Source organism: Ictidomys tridecemlineatus, chromosome 8 (assembly GCF_052094955.1).
Source record: "Ictidomys tridecemlineatus isolate mIctTri1 chromosome 8, mIctTri1.hap1, whole genome shotgun sequence".
Classification (NCBI taxonomy): Eukaryota; Metazoa; Chordata; class Mammalia; order Rodentia; family Sciuridae; genus Ictidomys; species Ictidomys tridecemlineatus.
The window spans coordinates 65280066-65291916 of record NC_135484.1 but is presented as its reverse complement, the minus strand read 5'-3'; the positions used below and the strand labels follow the sequence as shown (position 1 = coordinate 65291916).

Genomic DNA, 11851 nt, shown 5'->3' with positions numbered 1-11851 from the left:
GTAATATCCCCATTCTTTTTTTATGTTGTATTTTAACACAGGGTCTCTCTAAATTGCTTAGAGTCTAATTTGCTGTGGCTGGCTTTAAACTTGCAATCTTCTGCCTCAGTCTCCTGAGCTGCTGGGATTACAGATGTGTGCCCCTGCGCCTGGCTCAGTATCTGTTTTATGAATATTATTTATGTTTGTTCTGAAGCTTCATGCCCTTGGAACCGAACTGCTATCTTCCAAGTTACCCCTTTGACTTGTGGTGTTTGACTTTTTGATCCACCATCAGGTTGCCAGACAGTGTCATTGTTTACTACTTAACAACAGATTTTATGACTTGTTCTCCACATTTTAAATGAAGACAGTAATTTGATAGACAAATGTATTTGTGGCATTAGATATGAGTTACCCAGCATAATATACTTGGAAGGAAAGCAACTGAAAAAAACTTTACTAACTGTATCAATAGGGCTTCAAATTAAAAAAGGATAATGTATTTTTTTAAATGAAGTATAAAAGCAGAATGGCAATGGAAAAATACTCCAGAGTAAATATCTACTCTTGACTGATCTTAAAGTAGATCTTCAGGGGTTGTCATAGCCATGTACTCTTATTATCTCATGTTTACATTTCTTCATTATTTCATGGAGTTAATCTTCCCCTCAAGAGAAATAAGAAAGTCTCTAGAATACATGAAAGCAATTTGACATAACTTATGATAGCAAAACAGTCATTTTGTGCAAACAAAAAAACAGTGACTACTTTCAGTATTGTGCCTCCACGGGTCTCCCAAAAGGTAAAAATTATTCTGGGCTCAAGTAAAAATCAGCAGGATGCTCTATACAAAGTGGACTACTCAAGAGTAAATAGCCAGAGAAAGAGGGTTATGCTGACTGTAGGCACAAACACATTTCCCCTGCCTGCTTCCAAAACACACACGCACACACACACGCATACACACACACACACACACACACACACACACACACACACACACACACGGAAGACAGACGAAAAACGTGGTTTATTTATCACTAGGCAGAAATATTAGTAATAATGCAAAGATCTCAAGTAACGCTTTACTAATTCGTTCTTCCTCTCACACATCCATAGCACCTCCGGCGCCTGGCAAGCCAAGCGCCGCCCAGCGGGTGGGCGGGGCTGCCGTTCTTTTGGGTGTTCCCAGCTCACGAGCGCGCGTTTGGTATCTGCGTCGAGGGAGGAGTTTCTTGTCCCTTCGCGCGGCCCGTTCCGTCTCGCCGCCTCGCCTCCGGTAGTGTTTGGGCTGACGTGTCTGCAGTTACTCCGAGTCTCAGCAACTCAGGCCGTGATGGCGGACGCCTGGGAAGAGATCAGGCGGTTGGCGGCTGACTTCCAGCGGGCGCAGTTCGCCGAGGCCACGCAGAGGTGCCAGACTCTCCCTCTTCGTTGTGGAGTCCAATTTAGGCCCTGGGTGGACACGCGCGGAATTAGAGCTTAGATCCCTGGTCCTGGACCCCAGGCCTTCCAGCCCTCGTCAGCATTCTCGCTTCTTCCCTTCTTCGCCCCAGCCTGGATCACAGTTCTGAGTCCAGGAGTCTTTTGGAAAGCCCGCCTGCTACCATGCCCTGAACCTCCACCCCCTCGCCCCACTCCCATTCCTGGCTCCAGCCAGGTGGTGGCGCGCCCCTTCTCTGCGATGGCCTAAGCTGGTGACTTAGGGCTGTGTTTAGAGTCTCCCTCTAATCCTCCTCGCCCACCCCTTACCAAGTCACTTCTGCATCGTCCCGGTTACACACTTCCTGAGCATGAAAAGCGAGACTAACCCCAAATACAGTACTCTGCAAATGTGATCCTTTATTATCTACCATAACAGAGGTAGAACAGACCCATGAAGTCGTCTGTCATTTTTAGGGAGTTCAGGCCACTGACATTGTCTACAAACCCACGAACCTTTGGGGGATGTGTCAGGACCACATTAACTCTACTTTTCAATATTATAGAACATATTTAAAATGCTAATAGAATCCTTTTTAATTGATGGAGTATTTCTTACTGTGGATGTTTTATTCCTTCTAGTCCTGAAGGCAGTAGATCTCTTATGCTATATTTTGTATTTTATAGCACTGAGAGATGCAAAAACAAAATCTAGAGCACAGTTAAGTGTGTGGGTACCTAACAGTAGGTGTTATGGTTTTGCTAGGCCAGATTCTATCTGCACACCAAGTACATCAGTGAGGCCACTATGCACTTAATTTAAAAAGAAGATTTGGGTTAAACAAAAAATTGAAGTAAGGTAGGGCAGTTGTTTTTCCTATCTAAATTACATGTCAAAATTTTCTATTTAGATTTGATGATTAAAAGAATGCCTAAAAGCAAATTTGAAATCGAGTAAAATTATATATATTAAGTAAATGATATAAGTATATGAAAATCTGCTTACATTCAATAGATTTTTTTTAACTTTTAAACTGGTATTGTTATATTAATGAAAGATAACTATTTTGTGATAGTAGAAGTGAATGACTCTATCCAAACACGTTTTAGAAACCTGTTTTCATACATTGTGTTAATTTTATGGAACACCAGTATGTTACTCACTCTTAAGTTTTTTTTCCCTCAGGTTGTCAGAACGGAACTGCATCGAGATTGTGAATAAACTGATTGCCCAGAAACAACTAGAGGTAGTTCACACACTTGATGGAAAGGAGTATATTACTCCAGCCCAAATTAGTAAAGAAATGAGAGATGAGCTACATGTCCGAGGTGGTAAGTAATTTTGTAGTGTTTTATTTTTGTCTCCTGGACCTTTGGAAGAAAAAAAAAATCTTTAAATTGTAAGTGCTAAATTATATGGAGCTTATAGGACATACTTTTTAATTGTTAACTTAGTAGTCAAGCTTAATGTTTTTTCTGGGTTCACATAAACATGATCATATAATCTAAATGAACTCAAGTAATATCACTTTCCAAAATACTATTCTTATTGAGTTATATGTATTATATGTGAATTCGTTGGCTATTTATTTTTGTAATTTATTAATTTATTATATGAACTAAAGTAGGGTACTTACCTGCCAGTTATCACTATTATTTTTGAAAGAGGATTTTTAAAAGATCAGAGATTCCTAAACAAGTGTTGGGGACCACAAATCAAGTCAAAATGGCGCCTGGCAGTTTGTCAGGAGGAGTGGTTTGTGAGGCAACGCCACGGAGCCATTAAGATGGTAGGGATTCCTTATTGGCTGATTGCTGTAATTGGATGATACTAATTGAGTCAAGCTGTGTGTAATCAGTTAGGTATATATGCCTCTGCTGCTTTGCAATAAAGCAGCTCCCGCTACCTTGGGTGCCCGCTACCTTGGGTGCCCGCTACCTTGGGTGCCCGCTACCTTGAGTTCCCACACAGTTCCCACTGAGTTTCCCCACAATAAAGCAGTTCCCACTTCAACTTTCAAGTTGCTTGTCACCTCCTGGTTATTTTGCCCAGCTGACTTCAGCAAACAAGGCTATATTACCACATTTTTTAATTATTTATTTTGTAAGTAATACAAACTAGGTCACTCAATATTATATAGTGTTTCACCCATCACATTGTATGAAATGCTATTATTGTGGTTAGCATATAACACTCACACACAGTTTTCCTTTGTCTTTTATTTGGAAAAATTACTGAGCAAATTGGACACAATTTGATTAAAATACAAGCAACTATGAAAGCAGCTCTTCATTGGATATTTACAGAATATAACCTTGGTGTTGGTTTAATTTTTTATCTCCCTACATAGTGCTAATGAAATATGACCTGTAATTGGGGGTATTTAATAAATTTTCTTTTGCTGGTAAATAGAAACCTACCTTTCAGGTTCAAACAATTGAGAAAAATATTATTAAAAATAATTAATTTAGTTAGTCAGGGTAGATAAATTCTGAGTTCTTAAGGGAGTTCAGTACCCTCCGTAAGTCTAGTTAACTTGTGTATCAGTGGATGCTTATATGTAGCCTCATGTAATAAAACTTCAAATTATTGCCTTTGATTTCAGCTATGAACACTTAGTAAATGGCTTACATTTAAAGACGTTAATTGTGATTCTGTGTCCTTTAGGGAAAAACTTTGTTCAAAACTTAAATCTATGAGAATGTACACTTTTTAGCTGATTTGTACTTAGACATAATTTAAAATAAGTGAATGTCTTTTCTTTCAAGGTCGAGTAAACATTGTTGATCTGCAACAGGTAAATTTTAAATTTATAAAATTTTTGCCTTGATTTCTTAATTTTTAATCCTGTGAATTTGTTCAGTGTCTTTAAAAGCATTGACTGATACTGGTATCGCACTTTATATAATGTTTGTAAAAAAATAGTTACATAGCCCTCACTGATACATTAAATCAAATAAATTATGATATATTCAATTGATTTAATATGTTCTTCCTTGGTCATCTTACTTGTTCTTTACCAAATAAACTCAGTAGTTGACATTTTATATAATTTAAAGTTCATGTCATTTCAGGAGAAAAATCACTAGTTTTATATTTATTGTCTTTATTATGTAGAAGTAATGGAGAAATAGTAAGAAGTAGAATATATTTTCAAAATATAAATACACATGTGGTTGACAAGGTACATTATATATAAGAAGCTAGGCAATCTTGTGTGAAGTGGTGTCTGTTATATGAAAATCGTTGTTTATTGCTTAATATAATTTTTTTAGCAAGTAAAATAGAATTCTTTAGAACTGAATATAAGTAAGCAAAAAGTCATTTTTTATTTAAAGCCTTTAACAATATTTTAAATAAACTCAAAATTGTTCAAGTAATTTTTTAAGAATAATATCTAAATATATAATTTCAAAGCTGACAAATAGCCAGGCATGGTGGCACCATACTGTAATCCCAGCAAGGTAGGAGGATCGCAAATATGAGGCCAGCCTCAGCAACTTAGTAAGACTTTGTCTCAAGAAAGGACTGGGAATGTAGCTAAGTAATAGAGTACCCCTGTTCAATCCCCAGTACGGCCAAAACAAACAAACTTAAAAAAACAGTACATACTTATACTAGTAGAATTTCTATTTATTTTCCAGGTAATTAATGTGGACCTGATTCATATTGAGAATAGAATTGGTGACATTATTAAATCAGAAAAGCATGTCCAGCTAGTATTGGGACAATTGATAGATGAGTAAGTACTTTATCTAGGAGCATTTATTTTCTTTCTTTTTAAAATATTGTTAAAATTTAGACCAATTATAGCCAGTTAGGAATTTTGTTTACAGCTCTTATAGTGCTGATTTTTGTTATAAATATCATTGCATTTAAAATGTAAAAGCTTAATTATTTGGAATACGTAGTTGCAAATAATATAAACTATGTCGTTTTGTTTTATTTTGTTTCTACTGAAGCAGTGCAAAGCTTCTGGAGATCAACCAAATTCTCCCTTGAATGTATATTCTTTGTTGTACCCCCGTAGTTTCTCACTCTTGGGATAGCCCACATTCTCCCTTGAATGTGCTTCTGCTTTTCTATAAACATCTGTCTTTGAAAATAAAAGGCAATACAAAATGTAACTTTTATAATTTTTGCTACATGATATTAACTCTGAAAGCACATTCATTCCAAAAATATTAATGAAGAATAACAAACTTTACAATATGAGAAAAAAATCCCAAAATTTATCATTTGATTAACTTGTGTTCATTTAGTTACATTGATGAGAAAAAATGTTTTAGAATATGAATAATGAATATTTACCAATACATTATTCATTACTTTTGGTACATACTTTATTCCAACAGAAAATAAGCCTAAAAGATTCAGAAAATAAAGAAAAACATTATTTCTAATTGTTTTTCATTTTGTTTTTTCAATATTAGCAACTATTTGGATCGGTTAGCAGAAGAAGTAAATGATAAATTGCAAGAAAGTGGTCAGGTAACCATATCAGAACTGTGTAAAACCTATGACCTTCCTGGAAACTTTCTGACACAGGTATGTTTTTTTCTTAATGGTGTAATGCATCTTTTTAACAAAGAATTTTAAACAAAGAAGTATACTTAGTGCATGAATTTATTTAATGCTTCTCTTATCAGCTGCATAGAATTTTTAACCAGGATATCTATAGTTCCATCTCCCAGTTACATTTTAGAAAAACCATCAAACATTTTAAGTTAGAAGAGGTACTCCTGGCATCTATGGGTAAAGGCAAGGAAGGGATGCTGCTAAATATATTACATTACACAAGACAGCCTCTTCAGCAAAGTATTTTCTTGTCATAAGTGCCATTGTCTTTTGATATCATCTTTTTTTTAATGGATCAGTGATGCTTTACTAAGCAGTGGAGGAGCACATTTTGAAGGGGGAAAATGGTGATGGGCAACAGCAGGGTCTGAGTTTTATAGGGTTTAGCAGAGCATGGAAGGAGTTGGTTAGTTACTTTTGCTGGGCTTATTTTGGTGGGCAGGGGGATTTGGGCAGATAAGGGTAATTAGGAGAGACCAGATTCCTAAGCTCCCCTTTTTCCCCGAGTAAGTCTCCATTTCCTTCATTCTAGACTCTAAAAAAGATATAGTGAGTTGGGGTGATGTCATCATATCTGGCTACTTTCTGCTGAGAAGGGGTATCACCAAGATATCTTCCAGAGGCTCTAGCATGGTGGCCCTGGAGATCAGAGACATGTTCTGTTAGAAACCTCTGGAAAATATTAATGAAACATGGAAGAAGGGAGAAAAATAAGATAATCAGGAGAATGAGGGATCATAAGGGACCAAATCCAGGTCAGGAGTCCTCCCTCCTGTCAGGGGAAGAGGAGATGATTGCTAGGTTAGCGGCTTGTTTCTTTAGCTTTCTTATTCCTTACTATTCCTGACTTAACTAACATAGAAGCAACATTCTTCCTCAAGGAAGAGGTTGAGGCTACCTTGTCCTGCAGTAAGAAGATCTAGGTGCTGATGATTTTGCATACCTACAGAATACAGGGAATCCAATTGGTTTTGTAAAGTAAATACCAAATCAGCATGAATATCCTCTATAACCTGTGGGGACCATTTTTTATAGTAGTGAAGAGAAGTTTCTAATCCTGCTACTTCTATGCCAATCCTGGCAAGTCCTTTTCTAGCTCTATAAGTAAAGGAATAAACTGAAGGGCTCTCTTATATCTGATGTGCAACATTATCAGGATAGGCAAATTTTGATTATTAGGTGAAACAATGTTATCTATTTTATTCCTCTTTAAACTGTCAGTATGATGGGAAGAAAAACAAAGAAATCTCACGTATTATCTGATTTTCAGGTACTTGTGTTAATACTCAAATCAAATATCTTGATTTATAGTATAGTAACACTGCTACCTGAAAACAGATGCTATTTCCTTATTGTTTTTTTTTTTTAAGTAGTTTGACATTTTAGAATTGTGGAAATCCATTTGATAGAGTAAAAAGTACATGTTTTGGAGTTAAACAGCTTGATTTGAAACCTTTTAGTGTCACTTTTTATTTATTTTACATTAGAAAAACTAATCTCTTTTGTGCTTCAATTCACTTATGTGTAAAATGGGAATAATTATATCTTTTTCATAAGCTTCAATGAGATGTACCTGTAAAGTGCAATGTCTGTTACAACAGAGGTACTCAATAAATGATAGTTTTGTATACTGAAACACGAAAAAAGCCAAATCTCATTTTAGGTATACATCACTTTAATAAGAAACTTCAACTTACAAAATGTACCAAACATTTTCTGGGGCCCAGCACTGCATGTATTGGACAGAGGTGGGCTCTGCCCTCCTAATGTTCAAGCTGAAGTGAGTGCTAAAGACCAGTCAGTGAGAAGGTGTAAAAGACCCTATGATGAGATTAATTTGGAGTACAAACAGGATTGTTCTCCACATTAAGAGAATCAACTTCCCAAATTACATTTAAAATATCATTTAGAGTATAACTTCTATATAGCATTTCGGGATCCTAAGTTCTATTTCACATGAGTAAATACATGTTAATCATAGAAAAACATCATATTTTTTAAAAATTGTACTTTTTAAAATTTATTTATTTATTCTAATTTTAAAACACTTTTTAAAATATCAGACCAGATCCAAATTCTTACCAAACTGTGCATCTAAATATCTCTTAGAAATATGCAGTTTCTTAATATTTTTTTAGTTCTAATTATCCTGAATACCACAGGCAACATTCTAAAAGTTCATTAAGTTATTTGAAAATATTTTTTGTATCATAAAAGTATCAGCCAAGCTGACTTACAGATTTAATTTATTTTGAGATGTGAACTATATCCAACCTTATTTCACACTTATCTGATCCCAGGTATATTATAGCTGTGGGAAAATATTCTCTCTGTTAGAAAACAGATTACCAAGAAACCAGATCATCTTTAGGTTTAAATCTTTTGTTAATATTTGTACAGAAAAAAGTCATTTTTTTTCAGGTCTTAGGTTCTCCTAAATTGCAGAATCTGGCATAACATGTATTTTTCTCAGTGTTTGAAGCTCAAGATAGGGTCTTCTCTGATATCAATGCATATGTCTTGTGTTTATGTTGGAAACTGCCTATATATAGAAAATGAGTTAATCAATCACTTTATTTCATATTAGAAATACACTTTATAAACAAAGGCTAATACAATAACCAAGCCTTTTATTATAAAAGTAATTTGACTTATTTCTTGGCTCTGCTATATGTAGTTTTCTAGATCCTGAAACTTCATTTTAGTTTATATATCTTATAATTTATGCTTATTAAAATTTCTTAATCATCATTCATACAACATTAGCATGCAGCAAGCATGAGTATACAAAATGTATATGTGTGATTTTATTCAAATTAATAAAAATTTAAATATTTACCCCCAGGCATTAACTCACAGACTAGGTAGAATTATCAATGGACATATTGATCTTGATAACAGAGGAGTAATTTTCACAGAAGCTTTTATTGCTCGACATAAAGCACGCATCCGAGGATTATTCAGTGCTATTACCCGGTGAGCATGTTTTAAAATATGCAGACTTATACATTTTTTTGATATGGTTTACATTTCTTTTCCTAGCAACTGAATGTTTGGTTGGTTTTTGTTTTGTTTTGTTTTAAGCAAAATTTCATTGAGGGTCATTGATAGAAGGGGAACTTCTGTGAAATGGGGATACCAAAGTCCAGAATGCAGCCTAATTCTCTCCAATCAACATCCCCTTCTTTTTCCTGTTCGCTCCATCATAGCCCCAGATACACATCTGTAGAATGTGGTTTAAAAACTGCTATGCAGAACTGTATATTAAGGTTGTCCTGGAATCATGGAAAGACCATGCAATTAACAAAGGTAGAAGAATTGGGGCTTATAGCTGTATCAAATAATAACCATGTGACCTTAAGCATAAATGTCATTCTTCTGACTTGGGCTTTAGATGGGGTGGACAATTTTAGGACTCTTTTTACCAAGTTAACATGTTAATGGCTGGGATGTAGCTCAATGGTAGAATGCTTGCTGAGTTCAATTCCCAGGACCACACGCACACACAAAAAAAGTTAACATTCTACTATTCTACTATACTAATGAATAACAACATTAGTTTCAAAATCACTAACTTTCCTAAAATAAGAATTTATGATATTTTGGATCTATGTGACAAACTATAGATTTTATAAAACATGTTCTCATTTATCTCCTCTCTCCTGTGACATCAGCTTCATTTCAGTGGCTTTGTGTCCCTTTAAAATGTTCAAATTTCTCCCATTTTAAAACAGACTCTAAACCCCATAGTTCACTCCATCCTGTTTATTAAGTTTCCTTAAAGTGAAACTTCTTGAAATTGATGTCTGCATTTATTCACAGCTTTCTTACCTTGTTTTTCTTCTCAACTGACCTCCTTGGCTTCTACAACTTACATAGCAGTGATGTCAATATAATTAAATCCAAGCTACCCACAGTGGTGCATGCCTGTAATCCTGGCTATAGAAGACTGACACAGGAGAATCTCAAGTTTGAGGCCAGCCTGGGCAATTTAGCCAGACTTTTTTTCAAAATTAAAAAATAGATAAATAAGGATATGGATGTAGCTCAGTGATAGAGCAACACTGGATTCAATCCCCAGTACTGCAAAATAAATCAATGATTACATCTGACTTTGTAGTAATATTTAACTCCAGACATTTTTTAAGTGATAGCTGTTGTGGTTTTTGTGTTTTTGTGTTTTTGTTTGTTTGGTCATTTAACAAATCAGTAAGTACTGAGCATATAATTGCACATATACAAAATACTAGAAGGTTAGAGAGAGTTTGTAATCTAATGGAATAATTTTATTCTCTCTTTTTTTATAATAAATAACCTGAAACTTATAAGAGGTTTTTGTGTGTGTGTGAAGAAATTGCTGAAATGACATTCTGTTACCACAAATGCAATAGTATGTTTTTCCTACAAAATGGACATTATCCTATGTAACTATAATATAATCGTCCAAATCATAAAATTAACATTGATGGGCTGAGGCTGTAGTTCAGTGGCATAGCGTCTGTGCAGCATGTGTGAGGCACTGGGTTTAATCTACAGCACCACCTAAAAATAAACAAATAATTCTGTCTATAACTACCAAAAAAATCTTTTTATTTTTTTTAAATTAACATTGACACATACTAACATCTAGTCTTCAGATCCCATTCATGGTTTAATGATGGATCCAGAAATATTTTTTATAGAAAAAGAATCACGTATTGCATTTAATTATTTTATTTCCTCAGTTACCTTCAGTCTGCAACACTTACTTGGTCTTTCCTTGATTTTCATGACATTTGAAAATATCTTACTTGATACTTTTGAGGATCACAGGCCAATTATTTTGTAGGACTTTCAATTTTTCTTGTCTGCTGTTTAGTTTATGTGTGTGGATATTCGAGTTACCTATGTTTGGCAGGAATATCACAGAAATGACACTGTGTTCTAGTAATAGAATTCTGTCAGGTGGCATGCAATTTAGAGTTTTCCAATTACTGATGAATATATTGTAATCATTTTATAGATATATATCTGTTAGGATTCTTCAAAGCTACTGGTTTTTCTTTGTAACTAATAAGTATTTGTGGGAAGGGCCATTTAGAACCATGCAGTTTATCTCATTTATCATCAAACTGTTTATTATAATTACTATGAACTCAGGGTTTCCTAATTTATTCATTAGAGTTTAATCTATTATCATTTACATTTTCAAATTGGCCCTGATTTAACTTATGGTAGGTTCCTTGGGCTACTTTTTTGTCATTTTGGCATGTCCCCATCATTCCTGGGTGGGGTATTTCTATAATTTGGGGAACAAGATGCTTCAGGTTCACAGGGATTTTTAAATTTTAGTTCATTTTCAGACATAATTTCTCTGTCCCTAACCTGGAATCAGCCATTTCTCCAAGCAGCCCTGGTTCTTTCTAATAGAATATAATATTTAGCAACCAAGGATCCGGACACTTAATTGCTTATTACTTATTTACTCAACATTGCTTTCAGGCCATCTCAGTAGACAAGCTAGGGGATATACTTACACATGGGTATTTACCCCTCTATGTACTTATATTTCAGTATTTTTAAATATGTATGTCAAAAAAATGAATTCATACTAATTCTTTCAATTCTAGTCCAACTCTATAAGCTTCATTCTAGTTTTCTCCTTTCCCATATTTGTAATACCCTCATTCAACCATGAGAAACCTAATATCTGTTATCTTTAATATGTTTACTAATTTAATTTCCCTTATGTGACTGATTTCCCATTACTACTGCAGCTTCCTCCTATGTATGGATATATTCTTTATCCTCCCTGACTTTAACAGCCCATGCATGGATCCCTACTAACATAAGAAGCTGCCAGGTGTTCCTGGAGAAAGGAACCGGGTA

At 34.8% G+C, this 11851-nt stretch overlaps 1 protein-coding gene across 1 annotated transcript in view; it reads left to right on the top strand.

Annotated features, from left to right (window-relative positions):
- Nucleotides 1-1222: 1222 nt before the first annotated feature.
- Ufl1 (UFM1 specific ligase 1) overlaps nt 1223-11851 on the top strand; it is a 39540-nt gene continuing 28911 nt past the window's right edge. The window contains exons 1-6 of the mRNA XM_005338010.5: nt 1223-1395; nt 2591-2736; nt 4174-4202; nt 5050-5147; nt 5839-5953; nt 8829-8959. Coding sequence (XP_005338067.2) covers nt 1319-1395; nt 2591-2736; nt 4174-4202; nt 5050-5147; nt 5839-5953; nt 8829-8959 — 596 coding nt within the window. The 5' untranslated portion in view covers nt 1223-1318. The remainder of the gene's footprint in view (nt 1396-2590; nt 2737-4173; nt 4203-5049; nt 5148-5838; nt 5954-8828; nt 8960-11851) is intronic.